The 23,011-nt window shown below is 37.0% G+C and overlaps 1 protein-coding gene across 1 annotated transcript in view; it reads right to left on the bottom strand.

Moving 5' to 3' along the window:
• adamts3 (ADAM metallopeptidase with thrombospondin type 1 motif, 3) overlaps positions 1 to 23,011 on the bottom strand; it is a 208,010-nt gene that overhangs the window by 38,608 nt on the left and 146,391 nt on the right. The window contains exons 11-17 of the mRNA XM_028457181.1: positions 21,357 to 21,470; positions 20,804 to 20,949; positions 18,817 to 18,992; positions 16,188 to 16,321; positions 12,700 to 12,823; positions 2,141 to 2,224; positions 1,625 to 1,705 (exon numbers count right to left, since the gene is read on the bottom strand). Coding sequence (XP_028312982.1) covers positions 1,625 to 1,705; positions 2,141 to 2,224; positions 12,700 to 12,823; positions 16,188 to 16,321; positions 18,817 to 18,992; positions 20,804 to 20,949; positions 21,357 to 21,470 — 859 coding nt within the window. The remainder of the gene's footprint in view (positions 1 to 1,624; positions 1,706 to 2,140; positions 2,225 to 12,699; positions 12,824 to 16,187; positions 16,322 to 18,816; positions 18,993 to 20,803; positions 20,950 to 21,356; positions 21,471 to 23,011) is intronic.

Below are 23,011 nucleotides of genomic sequence, written 5' to 3' on the forward strand. Positions count from 1 at the left end.
GCCCCCGCGTGGCCTACTGAAGAAAACCTCTAATCACGCCTTTTAAGGCAGATGATCTGTGATGACATAAGCGAGGCTCCGCCTGCCTCATAAATACGCCCTCATCGCAGTCATCGTTCAGTTCAGTAGCCGCTCTTCACCGAGCCCAGCTGTGTAGCGGGGCAAAGAAGTGTTGTACCTCGTTCCTCTTCTTCAGGGAACAGAAGTTATAGACATAACATTTCGTTCCCTTTCAGTCGATTCACTCGGTACAACACATATAGTATAGGACATGTATACACGCCCCGCAGGGCAGCCACGAACCGGAAACCTTCACGAATAAAGTTGGATGATTGACTAAATGGTTTTGACGCAAGTATAAAACCAAAACGTTCATGTGTAGGCTTAAGTCTTTGCTGAAAGAAAATCTAAATTGTACCCATTTGTAAATAGCTGTGTGTGTATGTGAATGGTTTTATAATCTTTGTATTGTGGGTGGGTACGTTTTATTGTTTTGACTGTATTTCACTGTAGTGTAGAAAGGCCCAACCAGGACAGGAGTTGTGAACTGGCATTAGCTACATGCTCTATGACAGGGGTCTGCAACCTTTACTCTCAAAAGAGCCGTTTCGCCTAATCTCGCCTGGATTAAAGTCCTTTCGGAGCTGAAAAAATACCTTCTCAATGAAGACAATACAATGTATAAATTCTATACAGTTAAAATAATATTGAAGAGTTTATGAGTTAATGGATTTGGAGGGCTACAAAAATAACTTGAATTTGGTAACACATGATCATGTCAGTCAAAACATGCTAATTGCTAATTTCTTGCAACATATCAAGCATACATATTAAGGCACCAAGTTGGCAATTAAATAAATCTTTCCCCACACAAATAAAATCTCTATTTTCTTCCAGAATGTTTTTTTTTTTTATTAGTTTATTTAAAACTTAAGGTTAGCCACAGGTGCAGGAAAGATGAAGGTCTGTAGATGTTGCAGGAGGTGAAGTAGGAAGGTGGCAAAGTTATTGCACAATGTGATTTATTTTTAGGTTAACAAATAGTTATCATAATTTTATTTGAAGTTAATGTCATTAATCAGCAATACCATCTGTGAAAAATAACATTTCATTATTTTAATATATATATATATATTTTTTTTAAAGCTACAGGGATCACCATTGCAAAAGAGTCAAAGAGCCACATGAGGCTCCAGAGTCACAGGTTGCAGACCCCTGCTCTATGTGCATCACATCAGCTGCGGTATGTTGAATTGCATTGTCCGTGTCAAATAAATAAATAAATAAATAAATAAATAAATCCCAAGAACTTGATTCTGATTGGAAAGTCACTAAAATTTTACCAACAGGCACAAAAGTGCAATGTAAATTGGGCTAATCTGTTGATGAATAACATCTTTTCCTTTTTTTTTGGCTTTATTTTTACTTTTCAAAAATTCAGACAGAAGGAAAAAAAAAACAAGGTTTGATTTCTGTGAATGAGACGGTGGCAGCAATCAAACAATCATGACGACTAATTCTTTCAGCCTGAAAGGCAATCAGAATATTTTGCCATTAGTCTTTAAAAGGAAAGACTCCGAGGCATTCCCTGGTATCACACGTGTTCATGGTTTGTCACACTTACCAAGAATTTGAGGGGAGGCCTCGTGTTCTTGGATATTCACATGTCTGGCTCCAGGTGGAATGAGAAACATCTTAAGGTAATCTTTGCCAAGTTTGCAGCAGCGGGAGTCAGAGGAGAGCAGAGTCGGGGGTTGTGGAGAAGAAAGTACATAAAACAGAAAGAGCTGAGTTAAGGAGAAATCGGGGGATTCTATTTGCAGGTGTGGACATCTCAGATGTTTACCATGTTTCGGTGACTTTACTCTAAAGAGAAAGTTACATCAGCTCTCCTCTTAGTGATGTAGGAGCCTGTAGAAAAATGATGGGTGGAAACTGGCTGCCATGTTCCATTCACATCAAAATCTCTCACAAATGTGTGACTTTCAGGTTTATTTTAACGTGTGCCCAAAGGATGTGAATGAAAACATATCAGCTACGTTTCAAAAAAAGGGATTATTGGCAGATTTCTAAAACTACAGACCAGTAAAGTCACCGCCTCACTGGGATGTCCACCTCCTACAAACCTTTGATAACTCACCAAGTACATTTCTAGAGTCTTCAGTCTCATTTAAAAACACATTTCGAGCTCCTTTGGGCAAAGAAAACGCTCCTCTGATCTTCCCTTGAAAAGAAAATAAGGCAGTCAGTGAAGTTTTTTTTTTTCTTAATTCTCCTTTTCATCATTAATAGTTCTCCACGGACAAGAGCATTTGTAAAATGAAAAAGGAAAAGAACAATGACATGATTGAAGCTACATTTGTAATTGGATGAGTTGTTCAGACTAAATGGAGAGTAGTTAAGTAATTACTTGTCAATGGATTTGAAAGACAGGTCCAACACTTTAGGAGACGTGTGTTAAACTCAAGTCCCAGGGGCCAAATTCGGCCCTTGACAACATCCAATAATCATAGTGTAAATTACCAACAGACGCAGTTGTAAATATCCCAGCTCTTTTAAGTAGTTTCAATGAAACTCTACAGTACATTAACAGGGGCTCACAGTTCTCCAGTACTTATATCACATGATCACAGTCATTTTTAATTAAAAAACTGTCGAAAAAAAATCTAAATTTTTACCGCACTTTTCGTCAAATTATTCAACTAAATTTCACCAAAGTAAATACAAATTAGAAATCTAAAGATGGTGAATATCACTTTGATATTGTAGATGCCTTATATACTTTACATATCGTTTATACGTGAAAAATGCAAACAAGGCCACATGAATGATTTCCCAGGCTATAATCTGAGGCCCACTTGAGATCAGACTGGTCCGTATTTGGCCCCTGAACCACAATGAGTTTGACACCCCAGCTCCAGGTGCTCCAGCTCAGACGCACAGACGGAGCTGAGGGGAATATGGATGTAAAACACAGGAGGTCAAAGGAGATGTTAGTGCAGTGGTTCTTAACCTGGGTTAAATCAAACCCCAGGGGTCCGATGAGTCAGCCGTTTCAGGGGTTCAACAGGGTTTGAGACACACAGTAAAAAGGTGTTACACAAAATACATTTCCATTATAATTTAGTTTGTTAAAAGATAAATTATGATAACAATATTACATTTCATTTTTAGATATTCTTTTATAGAAAAAATAAAAAAATAAAGATTTTTTGAACAAAGCAAAAAAATCAGCCCAGGCTTTCGTGTGTGTGTGTGTGTGTGTGTGTGTGTGTGTTCAAATAAATTATAAACCCATGTTTTGAAGAAATCATATTTAGTTTTTCCAATTACGAAAGGTTCGGTGAATGCACTGATGAAGCTTGCTGGGTTCACTACTTCCAATAAGGTTAAGAATCACTGTGTTAGTCTTTCATGCTGCGGGTAATGGAGCATATACACAGCGATATAATATTCAAATCACAGTAAAAGAAGCAATCAGAACTAAGAATTCGAAAAAAGGTCACTGAAATAAAAAAAAAAATGGTTGCTACGTCCCAACGGTGTGTGACAGTAAGTGTGAATGGTTGAATGTGCTGATATGAAGTGCTTTGGGACTACATTGGTGTTAATTAAAGCACTAAATACATCAAGCCCATCTACCATTCTATTGGAAGTAAAATGAGATTCCCTGTGGTGTTTATAATCTAGAATAGCATTAGTGGTTATAGAAGATAGATGAAAACAAGGTGTTTGTGATGTGTTCGAGCATTTTATTTTAACGGTGTGGATTTCTAGTCGCTAGGGATGGGAATCGGAAACCGGTTCTTTCTGAGTACGATTCCTCAGTATTCAAATTCCTAGGAATCGTCATTTGCTTGCCTGTCAATTCCGCTTGTCGGTTCCTCTTATGTTGCAAATTTGTGATGACGTCACACGCAAGCAGCGTGTGGTTTAAACAATAGACTGGTGGCTCCGTATTTAGGAGTCAGTGATGATTTGCATAGTTTTTTGGCAGTTTAGGCAGTGTTTGAAGCCTGTTTGAAGCAGCCAGGACAGGGGGGGGGGGGCAAAAGTTCAATAAAAATATTGTTGGTTTGAACACAATACATTAATGACATCATAGACATGTAAGGGAAAAAAAAAAGCTTTGTAAGATCAATATAGTTAATAATAATAAAAACAAAATCTTGACCTCACTAGATTGTTCATAAAATCCATGTGTCATAAAAAGCAACGGAAAAAATGACCCAAAATGTCAGGTGTATAGTAAAACCCCCATGTTTGTACAGTATGAGGTGCTGTAGCAGCAAAACAAGAATTCACCAAAAACCAGTTGCGTGTGCATAAAATTCATGGAAATAACCAAAAAGTGAATAATGAGCACAACGGACCAGAACAGGGTTCTCCCTGTGGACTGACAGCGATGAGGAACTTTTTTTTTGTTATGTGACAATAGAGCCTCTATGCAGAAAAGTCTGAGTCATGCACATTTTTGGCCAATTTGAGTGTTTTCTACTCTTTTGACAGATTCAGAAAAATTGTGTGGCAAAAAAATACAACTTAGATGGGCCATCAAACTGCTATTTTTCTGTGAAATAAGAAGGCAATGATTGCAAAGTGGCGTCGTCTAATTACAAAAACCTTTACAAAAATCTATGCAGATATTTTGAAAGACTGCTTCTACATTGACAGGGCAATAATTTGATGTATATGGAGCAACATACCAGCAAATACTCAGGGTGCCGTTGCTGGACCTCAAAGCTAATAAATAATATAATAGTAGTAATAATAAAATGGGTGTTCATATTTGCCTCATCTGATTTATTAAATCATGACATAGTAAGCAATGAAACTTAAATTGATATTTGGTAACACTTTATAATAAGGGTCCCTTATTTACATTAGTGGATGCATTATTAAGCATGTTTGTTCAAAGCTCTCCTCTAGTGAAGAGGTTTTATTCTGTTTAAAATAAAATGTGTAAAATTCTTTATTTGCTTTCCTTCAACTAAATTTGAACTAATAGTGGTTAAGCTTATGTGTTACTTAGGATATACATGTGTTACACTTTACAATAACGGTCTGCACGGTTACGTAACACCTTACTTAATGAACACCAGAAGTAAATGATTAGTAGAGACGTTATTAAGTTTTACTAATAACTATTCATACATATTAATTAGGCATATGTAAGGACAACTGATTCAATGATGTAACTTTTATTAATGCTTACTATTTTAATTCATTCTTCGGTTAATGCCTATTAATGCATGAACTAACGTGAATTAAGGAACCCTTATTGTAAAGTGTTACCGGACATTTTGCTAACAGAAGTCACATACTGTACCACAGTATACCATATGAGGTCCCATGCCTCTAAGTTAAAGGTATTTTGGTAGGTGGACTAATAACAACACGTGCCGTCTGTTCAGTGTTGATAAAGCAGGAGTAAAAAAACACAAAAAAAAACTCTAGGTTTTTTCAGATTGATAGTGAGCCAAGAGGCTGAAGAAGAACACGTTCAAAAGGCGTATTTTTGCTCATCAGTGAAACGGAACGTGTCCTTATGATGACCTGGAAAATTAGTAAAAACACCACCACAGAAATTTGCATGAAAAGTCCTCTTCAGCATTTAATGAAGGCAACGTGCTTCCAAAAGTGTGTGGGCTTGTTGAGGTTAGTTCGTTAGGCTGTGAGACAGCTTGCACAAATACGATGGCATAAAAAGATCACATTTGAGTTGCTGTTAGCCGTTACTATTAATTAGTACCAACTAAAGCATCGGTCTTTAGCATCTCTATTGACTTAGCAATCCATCTGCTCTACAGGCTGGATAGAGACATGTGTGAGAAGAAAGGACACAATTAGTAACACTGGATACTTGCATATTGCGTTTTCCAGCAAAGGGATTTCTTTTTGGGCTCTCTTGCTTAACTGTTTTCCTGTTAAAAGAGGTGAGTGGTTAGAATGAGCATAGGATGTTAAAAAAACAAGGGGGCTGATGACATTCAGAACACTGTAAATCCTTACACGGGCTGGCTGTATACTAATAATAATAATTATAATACATGAATTTTATAGAGCGCTTTACAAAGGAGAGAAAAACCACCCTTGCTTTTGACAGGCTCTGCTTTTAGTGGCATGTTAGTATTGTTATCCTTCAGTAAAACGTCAATGAATGACTTTTAAAGCAGCACAGTCAAGTAGTGGTTCTAAATTCTGCCTTACAGCAAGAAAGTCTAAGACACCTGGATCCTTTTTTTGTGGAGTTTGTGTTTTCAGGGAAAGTATGGGCTTTTTTGCAGATACTTTAGTTACTTCCCAAAGGCCAAAAACTTATACGTGATGTTACCTAAAGTCTAGGAGTAGATGTGATGCCTGTATTTATACGACGGACTGGTAGTCTGCAGAGCTCCAGAGCTCTGTGTAAAGAAAAAAGAAAAACATGAAGTTACAGCTAATATTTTTGCTTTCTTTTGAAGTATTTTGGGAAAAAAAATATAAACCTAAAGAAGGTTGCCTCTGTGAAATTACCAAATTAGTGTTCAATATTAACATTATTATTATTAGGAGAGGTGATATTAACCTTTGACTGTAAGTAAGTAAGTAAGTAAGTAATATTTATTTATATAGCACCTTTTACAGACAGAAGTCACAAAGTGCTTCACAATACATACAGTGCATACAATACAATACAAATTACAGTTACAGTCACAAGAATATGATGGTCATAAAACAACCCTTTATCACTGGAATTTAAAATGCTTTCTGAAACAAATAGGTTTTCAGTTGGCTCTTAAAAGCATCAACGGAATCAAGCAAACGCAAGGAAAACGGAAGATCGTTCCAGAGCGTTGGCGCGACCGCCTGGAAGGAGCGATCTCCTCTGGTCTTGTAACGGGTACGGGGGACCATGAGCAGGTTCTGATCCTGAGACCTCAGCCTCCGGGAGGGGGTATAAGGACACAACAAGTCTCTAATGTAGGAGGGAGCCTGACCATGCAAGGCTCTGAAGGTCAGCACCAGAATTTTAAAATTGAAACGAAAAGTGACTGGGAACCAATGAAGGGCTTTTAGAATGGGAGTAATATGGGCCCTTCTGTTTGTGCGAGTCAGTAACCTCGCCGCAGAGTTTTGTACCTGCTGAAGACGAGACAGCGCCTTTTTGTTTAGACAAGAAAATAAGCTGTTAGAATAGTCTAAACGGGAAGACACAAAGGCGTGGATAATCATCTCAATATCATCTCTGGACACAAGTGAACGTAGTTTAGAGATTTTCCTCAGTTGGTAAAAACAGTTCCTTGTCAGCAGTTTAGAGTGGTGCTCTAATGACATTGCTTTGTCAAAGATAATGCCAAGATTTCTAAGGCTTGTTTTAGCAGACAAACTCAGGTCGCCCAAATACTGGTGAATCCCACTGTCAGAATTTAACACACCTGTTATATTGACAAACTGAAAGCGTGTACCATATTTATTTTATTATCATGGGGGATAATTAAAAGAAGGATGATAACCTTATTCTACCAGTCACTTTTATGGTTGCCATTTATAAACACAATGCAAACTAGTAATAGCAGGATGTACGACCTAAATGTGTGCAATTGTTACATATCAATGCTCGCATTAGCATCTATATTATTGGAGCTTAAGTGATACCTTTGCAATCCTCAAAGGCAGAAATTTGCTTCTCTTTTCTGCCTTAAATTTGGAGACAAATTCTTAACTTGTAATAAAATTGAAATTAAAATTGATTGCATCTACTCGCCCTCCTGTCGTCTTCACCCCCATCCATAGTGTTCCAGGTCAAAATTTGACTATTCTGTTTAACTGCTTAAATTAAAACAAAAATCATCAATAATTTGTATTTGTAGGGTATTTGAGCCTTTTTTAAGATGTGGACAATGTCTCAGAGTAGTGGTTGACATGAATAACTGCAGTGTTAATGTAATCCAAAATTAACATGTAATGTAAAAAAGAAATGAAAGTGTGTGTGTCTGTGCCTGTGTGTGTGTTTGTGAATTCAGCCAGTTTATCATTTTGCCAGCGTGTATCTCTTATGAAATCAAATAATTATTGAAAGAAAATACTTTAAAACTGTTGTCCTGAATTGGCCTGCCTGACTCTGCATCCCACAGATTTTTAGTAGCATCATTGTTTGACTGATATACGAGAATCAACAGACTAATGTAAAGTATGCTTGGAGGTCTACCAGGTCTAATTCTCTCCAGGTGTCCCTAAGCACAGGGCTCGCCTCCAGGTTTTTCATCTCCAGTATCATTTCTAAAATGGACTCTGGCAGGGGTCGACTGGGACATTTCAGCACTGGCATTTTCTATCCAGACCAGCTCACTACATTATCAGCAGACACCACGTAGAAGCCGATATTAAGTCAGTGATGCTCAACATGTGGCTCTTCATGTCTTAATTTTCATTATTATTCCCCTAGAAAACCTTAAAAGGGGGAACTTTCTATTTCCTTTGGCGATTTTGCAACTTCCTTTGTCCCATTTTAGCCCCTTTTAAAAAAAAAGTTCTGACACTTTTTTCAGACTTTAGATCCTTTTGCCAATAAATATCCTTATTTTCCCTATTTTTTGTCCATTTTTGCAAGTCCTTCTTAACGCTTTTATCCATATTTTGTTCTTAAAATTTTATTGGCCACTTTTTATCCCAATAAGCTAACATTTGTCCAATAAATATCACTTGCTCACTATTATTTGCCACATTTTGCCGTGTATCATTACTCTTGGCCACATTTTGCCCATTTCAGCTACCCTTTGCCAATACATACCACCTGGTTCCTGTTTATTTACCCATTCTTGGCCACTCTTGACTGCTTTTGGCCCATTTTAGTCTGTTCTTGCCACATCTTTGCCACTTCTGGACCATTTTGGCCACCTGTCACCATGTCTGCCTCCACTCGCTCGTCAAGAAAAAAATAAATAAAAAAAGAAAGAAAAAGAAATGTAGCAGAACGGAAAGGGCTCAGATGGCCAAATGGCCAGTCCACCCTGGCTCAGCCTCACCATCCTCCTCTATCTATTCTTCTTGTTTTAAAATGTGGTCCACAGCCTCTCTGACAGAAAACCACCAGGGCAATCGTCTACTTATTGTGTTTAAAGTAAGAAGAGTGCAAGCCAAACACCAAGCTGTATTTTAGACATCTGTGTGACGATGAAGATGTGATGCATCGATTGGTCTGGAAGGTGTGGTTCAAGTGTAGGCACACGATCACAGGAAGGAGATGGCTTTACAAACACCTGTCTAGTCTGTGAGAAGATGTGATACTTTGTTTCATCAGGGAGGTTCACAGCAGAGGATTGGTACATAAGCAAGCAAAAGAGATGTGTCCTCACTAAATGTGTGTGTGCGTGATTTCAGAAACAAATTACGTCTTTAACAGAATTAAGTGTGTGTGTGTGTGTGTGTGTGTGTGTGTGTGTGTGTGTGTGGGTGTGTGTGTGTGTGTGTGTGTGTGTGTGTGTGTGTGTGTGTGTGTGTGCGTGTGTGTGTGTGTGTGTACTCATCTCATGTGAGAATATAATCTAGATACCCATCATTTTTTTTTATGGCGGTCACTCTTGAACAGGAACACAACATGGTTGACTAAATCACTCAAAATTTAATGAAATTAGTGATTATCACTTTTATGCATGTGAAAGATTTCATAAGGCCTTAGGCAATCGGATGTAAAACACAATATTTATGAGTGTTTAAGTTGTAAATTGGTCAGATTTAGCTGTGCAGTGGTTTTCAGTTTGATCACCGTATCCATAAAGTATAAGTGTTTGGTTTCCATTGATCTAAACCAGTGTTTCAGAACCAGGGGTAAAAAAATTAAGAATTCATTTCCAAGATAATAATTTCATAAGTCTGTCAATAAAATGGTACGTGTGCGCTATGACTTGTTTTTAAAGTTTAAATGCCTGTTTAAAGGGGACATAGTCAAAGAATCTCCCTTTGTAGTAAATGTCATAAAAGTTATATATAACACAGGCAGGTTAATTATTTGTTTTGTATTTACTTGTTTTTTTTTTTATTTATTCTTATTTTTTTCTAATTTAAACTTTTTTATTTTTCTTTAATAACGCTACAATCATAATATATCAATATTAATAATACAAACGTTTACTATAATATTATTTCTTATATTTATCATTTTTATTGCCTTGAAGGCAACATCATTTTATGTATAATTCGAGTTAAATAAGAAGATAAAGCCTGAAAATTAATTGTTTAATTTAAGAAGATGAAATAAAATGACTTGCATTAAATATTCAGTTGTGTTATGTTCTACTTTTGGAGAATCGTGAACACGGCTGAGTGAGGGGGTACTCATAGTATGACAAAAAGGCTCAAGGGGTACACAAGACAAGAAAGGTTGGGAACCAGTGATCTAAACAACTGGAAAAAACACTTTTTCCTACAAATAGTACATGCACAGCCTTAAATTATTGTAGTGATCAACTAATACAGATATTGCTTTTGTTTATATATTGACTTTTTACTGTTGTGATTATAGATTTTTTCTTTACGCCTTATTTCTAAATGTTTTTATTGCTGTTGTAAAAACTAAATTCCCTACTTCTTGTCTTTTTCTCCTTTTTGATAACAGAAATAGAGTTCAGAATCCATAATGTTCAGTCAAAAACTGGATTCTGTAACCCTTATTTTTGTGAATAAATCCCCCTATCTCCACTAAAAGCTTGATGACATGACTTTGATGAAATCTTTCTTGACGTATCTATATCCAGACACCTCCTTTGGTTCCCACCGTTCTGTGCCAGCTTGGTCATCACATCCCTTTGAAGCTGTCCAGTCCCACAGTATGGATAATAATCACAGTCCCTAGCTTTAGGTAACAGCCTGTTACACAGATGGTAGGAAGTTGTACCCTGATGTGCTGCCTTTGATCAACACCAAACTCGACAAATGCTGCTATGGCTTTGATATGATTAGTAGGATGTTTTTTTTTTTTTTAGTTTTTTTTGTAAAACCAGGACGCCTTTACAAACAAAGAAGGAAAAAAAAAGACGATCATTTTCTATTGATTATTTATTAGGTTAACAGTGACGCTGGAAAGTAGGTTTTAATATTCACTGTAAACATTTAGTTTGTTGACATATCAAAAATGTTTGGCGCTATGAATTGTGGGATATAGAGTTCCATAGACGGATGTATAGAAGTCTTTTTACTTCATTCTTACCGGGATTTCTTGTGTTAGCCCCCAAAAAAATGCTGCCAAAGTGACTTCCCAACATATTTCTGGTTGCAGCAAAACATTGTTTATCTTGGGGCTTACATGGAAAAATCCAAATCTGGTTAAAATTTAATGTTGAGCAGGAGTGAGGTGATATCAAAGGGAATACTGGGAACAAATTAGAAGAAAAATAGTCACTGTTCCATTTGTCTGGCAAAGAAACCCTAGAAATCATGGTAAGAATGAAGTAAAAACACGTCTATGCATCCGTCTCCAGAACTCCACATCCCACAATGCAATGCACACATTTTTTTTAGAGAATGTGAATTGACTGAGTATTTACAGTGGAGATCAAAAACACTTTTGATTTATTGATCCGAGGCCTACTCTATGTCTTTATTATAAAGACTTTTTGTCTCCAGTAACTTTAAATAACTCAAATGAAACCAAATGTCTGAACTTAAATGTTAAAAACAAAGACAATCATCTTTTCCCTTTTGTTTTTAACCTGCAAGAAAAATCAAAGCTGAATGCGGACCTGAGTTCTGTCCTTGGTGGATGGTCAAACCCCAATAGAAAATGTGCAAAGATATTGCACTCAGTGTTTCATCAGAACCCTGTGATCATCACCATCCAATCCTACAAAGCTCAGAGGAATGGAACAAAGTGCTGACACTTGCATGACGACACTGTGTGGTAAGATGGGAATTGAGGAGACAGGCAGACAGTGCCATGGGCGGGATTGCAACTTCCTCCCTGATAGCGCAAGGGAGCATCGAGGCCAAATAAGAAGCACACAGGGCTGCCATGGAAACAACGAGACCCCATACACGATCAAATTGTCAAACGCTCTAAGAGTCGTGCCTATTGAGATTAAAAGTGCTATTGTTGACATTCTTGTGGATATTGGAGCAACACTCAACAATAAAAACACATTAAGAACTTGTAAAACTGTTTTCAAAAGTGACAAAACTACTGGGATTTGATGAATTCCCATTATTAAACATCAGCAGCATATTGGAAAAACACAGAATTGCAGCACTCAAACATCAGCCCAACAATTACATTAACTTTCAGTTGTAAACACCGATAACATAAATCATGTGCCCTGAACACATTAGTTTATAATGAAACATTTGCATTTAGAAACCAAGTGACAATAAAAGCTGTGTTTTTTTTTTGTGTTCATTTCCCACAGAAGACAAACTATTCAACACGCACTGAAATATGCACCGAGTTGTAAATGACATGCATGTAGTAGTTAGTAGTAGTTAGTATATTAGTATTCTTTCACTGTAATAATGGGTAGTCACGTTTTTCCTAATGATGTCAAGATTTTTTAAAAGTAACTTTTAAAAAACAAACATTTAAACCATTTTTATTACTTGTCGTTCACATGTAGTGCAGAGCTGATTTTGTACCTAAAATTCTATTTCAACGTCTGATTGATCCTCGTCATGTAATGATATTTGAGTAACGTGTGTTAATGTACGTACAGGGCAGTAAAGTGTTCTTACCAGGTTTCTTTGGTGTCCGTGTAAAGGTTCCTTTCACTGTGCGGCAGTGAGAGTTGTCCCCACCACAAACCCCACATCTGTCCTCAACTTTCGTGGAGCCGATTTCTCTGTCACAGCCAACTTTCTGGAAAAAGAAATTCTCTTTAAACTCAGAAATACTCTTTAGGAAAAAAAAAACAAAAACAATCCAACCAGTCAGTTACGAGTTACTCTCATCCAAACAAACTGCTTTTATTACGCACTTCAAATGATCTTGCATGTGATGCTAACAGACATAGTGTAGAACCAAATGTAAATCTTCTGTAACTAAGACACTTTCAAACTGCTTCTGGTTGGAATTAAAGAAGATTTTGATGATGAATTTCTTGTTTCTTAGCTGTAAACGGCTACGAGTGATGTATTTATCCTTATTCAAGTACCGCATGTGCAGGGTTGGCTGAGTGACTTCTATATGTAAACTTTATCAGTACCGGGTTCCTACAGCTTCAGTCAAATTTAATTCAAGACTTTTTAACGCCATTTAAAATTAAATTCAAGACCAACTTCACTGCAAACAAAATTTGAGGGGAAAAAAGCCACATCAGTCACATAGGGTTAAGGTTAATTTTTTTCCAGGGTCTAGTACAGACGTACAACTGGCGGCTCCCAAAGTAAACACACAAAAACACACAAAATGCCAATAAAATACACACAAAAAAAAAGCTGATTAAAATAAACAAAATCACTCCAAAAACACACAAGATGACTACAAAAATAGCCAGAAATCTATAAAACAACAACAAAAATACAAAAATAAAAGCCATGAAGAAAAGTCTTTGTTCACTGTTCCCCATGTTGTTTAAGTTGCTACAAGCATGACGCGCATCTGCATAGAGTCCCGCAGCAACCACGTCACTGTTTTGTAGTTGGTTTCGCTGTCGGTTGCACAATGTTACGATAAATTACATATATTTTTAAAAACGAAAGAATCATACTTGTGTAAGGCTTTTGAAAAATTAATTTAAGACATTTTAATGACAATAAAGGCCTTATTTTTAGATTCATTAAGGATCCGCACGAACCCTGTAGTAGTAATCAGAGGCAATTTAGAAACTGCATATCCAAAGAAAGCACTTTAAATGCACACTTGTGGAAATTTACATCACTGACAAACTAAGGTAATGTTTACTTTATAAAGTTCAGCAATGTTAATAGTAGTGTGGATATGGCCGTGGTAGGAAAGCTGAAAGCTGAAGGTTACCTCAGTGCACTCGAACAACATTATCAGGATTATATTCTGTTGACTTGTGTCACACACATGAATCCCTTTGAGCTGCTGGAGAATAAACCAAAACAAAAGCTCACAGCAGATGCTTTGATTACAAAATGAAGTTGAAATTTTTTGGGTTGAATGAAACGGCCTGATGCAGCTGTTCAAAGTCCTTTTCAAATAAGGGAAATAAACCTACAACTTGCACTTTATGGATTTTAATACATTTTACTTGAAAATATGAATTACTTACCATGCATATTTTCAGAGGTGAAAGTAACAAATTACACATACTCATGTTTTTATATTGAGTTGCTTTTATGGGTACTTGTACTTTTTTGAGTATATTTCTAAATCAGTAATTTTCTTGTACTTGCTATGTTTAAAAAAAAGAAGTAAACTAATTTGTTACATTTCTACACCCAACCACTACTGAGTAAATTATTATTTTTTGTTTTAATATGATCAACGGACATTGTGAATCTACAAATAATGGAATGCCCAGACAACAATCAAATGCATCACATCATAGCCGTCCAACCACATTAAATGTAATGCACTGCGCCTAAACAGCATTTAATTCCCATTTGTTTCTGACATTTATTAGCTTTCTGCTACATTATGTTTTATTATTTTATCCGCTGTTTGTTTTATTATTGCTTTTATCCGTTGAATTACTATCTTTTACTGTGCCCTTATCTCTGTAGCACTTTGAGCTTACTAAATGTAAAGTGATTTACAAATTAAATGTATTATTATTATTATATTTATTATTATTATAACATAGGACATGTGACAGAAGTTACACAAAAGACTGCATAGAATCTTTTTTTTTATTTTATATAAAAAATAATTGTACATTTATTTTATACAGATGCCTTTTTGGCAAATAAATTCAGTTCTAATTGTGCAAGATTTGGTCTCTTCTTTTTTAAGTTTATACATGAGATGTTTACTGTATGCAAGAGAACCATGGCAAGACCTATTACCAAAAATAAACGCTGGGGTTGAAAGTAACTCGTAACTTTTACTTTGAATAATATTTAATTGAGCTACTTTTTACTTGTTCTTGAGTATTTTATGTACGACTTACTTGTGCTTGTGCTCGAGTACAATTCCAATCAAGTAACTGTATTTCTACTTTAGAAGAAGATATCAGTACTCTTTACACCTCTGCACATTTTAACTCATTCACTGCCAGCCATTTTCAGAGCATTTTGACTGATTTTTAAAGACCAACAAAATATTTTATACAATGACCACCTGAAATCTGAAACCAGATTCTGAAAGATTAGAGTCTCTACCTTCATCAGAAAATATATTTCTTTTTAGCTTGTTTTATTCTTCCGTAATCAGCAGTTCAATAGAGGCAAATTTCACACAAATTCTCAGTCTCTGACAAAAAGCTGAGAAAAACAGCTTTTTTTGAGAAAACCTGTCAGTGACTTTGAAACTATTTTTTTGCTTTAGTGAAACCTCAACATTGGTTTCCCTCTATAAAACCACAAAAACAACACTGAGACCAAGCTTTTGATGGCAATGTTATTATTATTTTGCTATCTGAGTAATAGTTGTATGGTTTTCTTACTGTATTTTGGCCTTCCTCCAAGTCTCTCCCCATCATTTCCCACAAGCAACTTCTTCCTCCCCAGGCCGAGTGTCACCGCTTTCCCCGGTTTGTTGATTGTTTTCTCTCACAATCGCAACACTCTCAATAGTCCACTTAGTTCCACACATGCTCTGGTCGAGCGTGAACTGTTGTGAGCTGGTGGTAGCTTCACAATCTTCCCTCGTTGCGCAAGTTTCTGCCTTGTCCATGGCTTCTCCCTCCCCAGCGATCGTGATACTTCTCCCTCCCCAGCGATCGTGATAATCATGCCTAATCCCTCATCCAAAGGTGCACTGCTGCCACCTACATGGCACCAGCTGGTCACTACATCATAGTACAAGCCTGATATTCAAGAGAGAACTCAGTCACACTATCTCCTAGCAACCCCCGTCGAAAAACACAATTGACATACTTTTACGTCAATGGCAGCGTGTGTTTGGATTTGAAATGACATATTTTTACATCAATGGCAGTGAGTGAGTTAAAATACACATATATATCTTTTGTAGCACCAATTCTATCCAACACTTTGCATCAGTAGTTGCAACGTAACAATACGCATTAAAATGCCTAAGATATCTGAATCTGCTGTAGCTTTACATTTCCATCTCTTATTGGCTCAATTCTTACCAGGCATTCTCCTCGCACACAGATACTGTAGGCGTCCTTGTAAGAGCATCGTGTTCCATCGTGCACCAGCTGCTTCATGTAGGCCACATCACTCGTCTCCTTTGACTGGCAATAAAGGTGGCACCTTTTGTTGGCTAAAGGAGAAAAATGGCAAAGGTTGGTGTTGATAATGTCACTTACATCATCATGTTGGTTTGAAATCACACAGCCGCCGTAAATTAACAGTGAGCCTTTTTTTATTGAGTTCATTGGACTTTTAATAAGAGAGAGGACTTGTGAAACAGCCACTTTAAAAGCATTAGACATGTCTTTATATTTAAATACAATCAAGCTGAATGGTTTTACACCTTTCAAGGCACAATGGCTCCCAGCAAGCCTCCTTTCAAGTTCTCTGTGGGGTTTATAAAATCATCAACTTTCATCCAAATCTTTGTCAAAAGAGTAGGTTTTAATGGCTGGCTGAAAGAAATGAACACAAAATGAATGTGATACATTAAACAAGAAAGTAAAATATCTCTTTTCTTTTTGGTCTTCTCTGAATTAGTTCTCAGATCAGTCATTATTCTAAAGTAGTGTGGTGCCCATCGGAAGTATGCATTCATATAGTGGGGACAAGTAAGTTGTCAATAATGGCCAAATGACTGTGTTTGAAGGTTGGATGTACAAAGAGATGTACATACTCTGTAGTGTTATAAAGGTGTATATTTGCAGGTGCAAAGTAAAAAAACTTGTGTATTTTCCCTGGTTTATCTTTATGGGACATGTGCATGATAAATGTGTTTGTTTTGGGTTTTTTTTACTCATTTCTGTATTTTTTTTTGTTTGGTGTATTTTTCTGTAATGTATGTTTTTGGAGTCATTATGTGTATTTTTGTATCTTTCAGTTGTGTTCTTGTGCATTTTTTGTATAATTGTTGTTTTTTGTTGCCATTGTAGTGTGATTCTGGAGTCATTTTGCGTATTTTTGTATATTTTTTGTGCATTTCTGTTCTCATTTTGTGTATAAATATTTAGTTTTGTGTATTTTGAGTCATTTTCATATTTTTGTTGTTGTTTGATGTATTTTTCTGTAATGTATGTTTTTGTATGTTTTTGGAGCCTTTTTGTATTTTTGTGCATTTCTGTTGTCATCGTGTGTACTTTTTGTATACATACTGTTTAGTTTTTTGTTTTGTTTTACTCATTTAGTATATTTTGTTATAAAGACCTTATGTGTGGTGAGGGCATCTTTTGAGATGGTTCCTGTTCACGCTCTTGTGGAACTGGAGTGCGCTTCCGTACACGCCAGTGTAACAACCCTGGGTAAGAAGTGATTTCAGAAACAAATTACGTCTTTAACAGAATTAAGTGTGTGTGTGTGTGTGTGTGTTGCAGTGGTGTCTTTGGAAATGTTTACTCATCTGATGTGAGAATATAATTTAGATACCCATAATTCTTTATGGCGGTCACTCTTGAACAGGAACACAACATGGTTGACGAAACCACTCAAAATTCAATGAAGGTAGTGATCCTCACTTTTATATGTGTGGAAGATTTCATAAGGCCTTAGGCAATCAGATGTAAAACACAATATTTATGAGTGTTTTAAGTTGTGGAAGTCTCCCAATCTCCTCCGTGGGTTCTCTCCAACACACACACACACACACTCGCATCGGCCGCGTGCATGCGCATAATCTGTCACAGGCTGTTGAGAGAAAAAAAACGGACCCCGAAGTAACACAAAAAATAAAAGTTTTGCAACACCAAAAGGGTCACAACTATCTCTCTAAACGGCTTTGTGTGCGTTCAGCATGTACATCCCGGCACTCTCTCAAACATGCACGCGCATCAGCCGTGTGTTTACATTATAGGTGCTAGCATCTTAACACATAGAATAATATAAGAAGAAACACTCGTCCTTGCGCAGAACAAACGATAATCATTGTGGAGCCGTGTTGAGGACCCATCCGCTCACAAAAAGTTACATTCCTCTGTCTGAAGAAGCAGTGATGGAGACGGAGGAGGAAGTGAACTCTGTGACCCGTGACTTAAAGGAAGTTTGGGGGAATAATTTTAAATGACCATGAAATATTAACTTAAATAACATTTAGCAGTACAAAAATGTTTTTAATATTGAACTTTTTTAAACCCAAACAAACTGCAACAGTGACGTCATGATCCGGTGACCCGGTGAGCCAGAACCGGAAGTAGCACGCTCAACACCGAGAGGGAGCTGTAATCTTCAAATTAAAATGAATGTTTTGAAAGTTTTGCAACACCAAATTACTCCAAAATAACAAATGCACACACTCTGGGTATTTTGAAGCTGTTGACAAAGTTTCAGATCAAACAGATACCGCATCAGGGAGAAATTTGCTCCACAAACACACACGCACACACACACACAGACCTTTCTTGCATTATAGATAAATACTGACATGAATTTTGATAATGTGTCCCTCGAATCAGGCAATCACATTTTTGTGGCCCCTGCTGTGATAAAAGTTGCTCATCCCTGCAGTAGGTAGTGCGAAAGGTTTTCTGTTTCTGAGTGTAATCTTTTTAAATATGTATCCCAGTAAATAGTTTGAGGAAAATAGGAATTTTGTGCAGAAGTAGAAAAAGGATCCAGAATTGATTGCTGGCGTACTGTCAGGATGCTCGTAGGGAAGCCAGTGGTGTTTGGCATTTTGAAATTCAAAATGAGAGTTGCGAAGCTGGCACTGCTGAGCTCTGAAGTCTTCAAAGTGCTTGGGGCAGTCATCTTTGTTGCACAGCTGGTACTCAAAGTTTACTCCAGGGCAGTCCTGACCTCCATTCGAAGCTCTGGAAGAAATATAAAATAAAAGTTGGAACACCCAGATAGGCACCGATTTAGCAATCAGTGAAAGTGGAATCAGCTGAATCACAAAATAGCGATCACGTGATAAATAAAAACATTAACTTCTTAATTGGTCATGGAGCACTATTTCTTTTAGAACTTAAACCAGCGTGTGCTCGGTTAATGACGGAAGTGTTTTAATGACTTAGTTCATAATCTCATAATAATGATAATGGAATCTGTTGTCGGACCGACAAATTAGTAGACAAGCAGTTAATTCCTTTTGAAGCGACTCCTCATGTCGTAGCACCACCCAGCCCTAGTCCCAGAACACAGTCTACCACTAACGCTAACGGGATTTTGTCCTGTTCTGAGGAATAAGAGGTCCACATTTTTTCTCTTCTTGAATTAATGCCACTCTTGCTTGCTCAAAGAACTCAAAGCCATGGCTGATCTTCTGCCTCCACCTTTCTAGTAGTACCACAAAGTTTGACACCATTTCCAGCAACTTGATTTTGCATATTGACCACAGACACCTCTGGCGGAACCGTTCTTGCTGCTGGATGTGACTGCGGTAGATTGTCCGCATTTCACAACCATAGAGTAAGCCAGGATGATTTTGCCATGATTATGCCACAGATTCTTTGTCAGTCTTCCAAAGGATGAACTGGCTTTTGAGGTACACAACGAGATTTCATCGTCAAGACATCCAATGTTGGTGACAGTGCTGCACATTTCTAGAATACACTCTGTTTTAACTTTTAAAGACAGAATCTATTTTACATGCTTTTATTACTGTAATAGCCTCTTTACCTGCATGAATCAAAATTCCATAAACCGAGCACAAATTGTCCAGAGCTCAGCTGCCAGCCTTTTACCAAAAGCCAAGAAATATGAAAATATTACGTGTTTTAGTGTTTTTACACTAGCATGCTTTAGGATTGATTTTAGGATTTTATTTATTACTTTTTAGGCCCTAAATGGCCTTGCCCCAATCTACCTCACAGAGCTTTTATTACAGTATACACTGTTTTGTTTACTGTATTATCAAAGGTCACTGATATTAGGGGTAGAGCAACATGCTCCTTAGTGGATGGAGGTGGTTGGAACATAACCTTGATCTTGATCTCCCCAGGCTTATTGTCAGGCCATAGAGTCTACATGAAGATGAGAAGCAATCCATACGGTACTGGACGTCATAATGAGTGGTAGCTGCCAGTACACAGTCGTCCGCAAAGAGAAATTCTTGCAGCAGAGCCTCCAACTTTTGTTGAAAAGCATGCTGCTGAAATGGGACTGAATATAAATGCCTTTATCTCAGTTTTTGAAAGCGTCCAGCATCATTGCAGAGAATAGGATGGAAAATAGGGTTGGCGTCTTTCTTCGTTCCATTCCTCATTGGAATTGGTTCAGATGTATCACAATTTTCTTGTACCCAGCTTGCAGTCCATTGTGAAAGGAAGCAATGAGAGACATGAGCTTCTGTGGACAGCCAAACCTGGCAAGGATCTTCTATAGGCCCTCTCATATAACAGAGTAAATATGTTTTTCAAACAATAGAAGATGAAAAATATTAATCGAAATAAGTACAGCACACAAAGCTACAACAAATTATCTCCGCCAAAGAAGAAAATCGATCTTTTGGGCAATCAGCATTTGATGTCTATAAAATGTTGTGAAATGATGCACCTTTTGATGAGTGACTTTAAACCAAGCAAACAACTTTAACATCTGTTTTTGCTCACTTGACTTTTAGCTAAAGCTTTGATCGGCATTTTTGTTAAAAACATAATTTGTTACTGAAATCACTTCTTACCCAGGGTTGTTACACTGGCGTGTACGGAAGCGCACTCCAGTTCCACAAGAGCGTGAACAGGAACCATATTTACTCCATGAGCCCCAGGCACCATCTTGCTTAACCTGGTTTGGATTTTTCCACATGCAGTGACCTTTGTAGCACCACTACAGAAAAGGACAGGTTGGCAGGGTACACAAACAGTGAGACACAGATGAGGAAAAAATACAAATGAAAGCCAGATGAAGTTGGCTGGTCTAGTACTGATTTAACACTCTGTCAGGATTCACTACATGATGATATAAAGAATGACTGCATCACAGAGATATAAGAAGTGGATACTATAAAAAAAATATGGTACAAAGAAAAATTAATGAGTTATATCTTCATATATCCATCATTAGCTTAAAAGTTTGGTTTTTGATTCAATGTCAGAAGACTCTTGTTTGATGTACTGATACATCAGAAAGCTTGAAGGCATGAACAAAGCACTTGTATTTAACTAGATCGAAGCAGTGTAACACTATCATGTTCTTTTCTAAACTTTGACATACGACTGTGGGCTCTCACATACTTTTCCAGGTGAACATTCAGTCCCATCGAGAGGCGGACCCTTCTTGGTTTTGCAGAAGTAGGGGTTGTCCGGGTGACTGCACCAAAGTTGTTTACATGGATCGAATGTGCGAAACTGAAATTCAACACAGTAAAATGTTTCATTTTAACCAACATTGCACCAGACGGAAACACATTTGGAAGCCAACATACACATGTAGCTTTTAGTTAAAAGGTAAAATGATAAAACACCCAAAATGACTGAGTCAAATTTCATAAAGAATATTATGAACCCATATATTAATTTTTAAAGTGTTGCCAATGATTAGAGATGGGCATATATTTTTTATTCTATAAACTGATCCAGAATCAGTATATTGATTTGGATCTCCTCCGAAATGTAATGGAATCTTCCATGGCGTAAGTACTTAGACAAAATCCTGCAAACAGAAAGAAACTAAAGAGTAAACATTTTCCCTCTTTGGCAAAGGTAATACATATTTTAATAAATAAGAGAAAACCACATAATCTGCAAATCTTATAATTCCTATTCCCATTATAGCATCACTCCTCTACAATCACCAAGACGTAAATGCAATTATCTGGCAAAATTGTTTTGCAGTATTTTGAAATGTGGAAATAAATTATCATGAAATTATCATAAAACGAATGCACCCAAAAACCAGATTATAAGTAATCATCATTTTCATTGTTATTAGAAACTACATTAGTATCAGTCTGTATTCATAACTGATTTCTTTAATGGCTCTACATGGTTCCAAATGACAGAATACTGATGAACTGGGGAAAAAAATCCAATTTTGCGAGCATAAAAAAACATGTAGCGACACACTTGATAGCAATGCCTCCAAAAGCAACAAAACTCAAAAATCAAAAACCATTGTCAGATTTTTAATGAATGCTTTTCTCCAAAGATCTATCAAATGCCAAACAATGACAACAAATAAACAATAAATGAGTAATTGCAGCTTTTCAGATGTTTCTCTGTGTTGTTGAAGCAGAAAGAAGTTGATGCCCTTTGTGTCTCAAGAGAAGTTGTGATGAACTTGAAAAAGCCACTCCAACATATACATGGAGTGGCTTAATAACCATTTAATGCACTGATGTAACGATGCCGATTTCCCTTGCTTGCATCTGCTACACAAGGAAACAACAACAAAGGAAGCATGGTTAGCCTACCATGTCCGAGGTTTGGCAGTATGACACAAAAAAAAGAGAGCAAAGGATCGCAATTTGTAATTGGTGCAACGTGGAAATAAGTCATGGTGGAGCTGCAAACTAAACACTACCTCATTCACCCTTTAAGAATCCACCACACCGCTGAGTATGCAGCATTTGAAACTTACAATCAAGCTATTGCTAAAGCCAGCGGCGCAAAGAGCCCGAGGCCCGCTGTGAGCACTTATCAACAGTGAAAAAGCAATTATGAAGAAAATGATGATGTTCATGGCTTTGGATATAAAAAAAAAAAAAAACATGACACTAATGTACAAGAATCGGAAGGTCAGGCTTTTAAAAAAATCAGTGATTGGCCATAAAATTGCAATCGGTGCAGCCCTACGCTAAGGCATCTGAAACACTAATATCTGAAATAAAAGGGGGTAAATAAGTTACTTCCTTAAATCCTTTGGTGACGTAGTTTCTTCACCCACTGTG

Source organism: Gouania willdenowi, chromosome 9, assembly GCF_900634775.1.
Source record: "Gouania willdenowi chromosome 9, fGouWil2.1, whole genome shotgun sequence".
NCBI lineage: Eukaryota > Metazoa > Chordata > Actinopteri > Blenniiformes > Gobiesocidae > Gouania > Gouania willdenowi.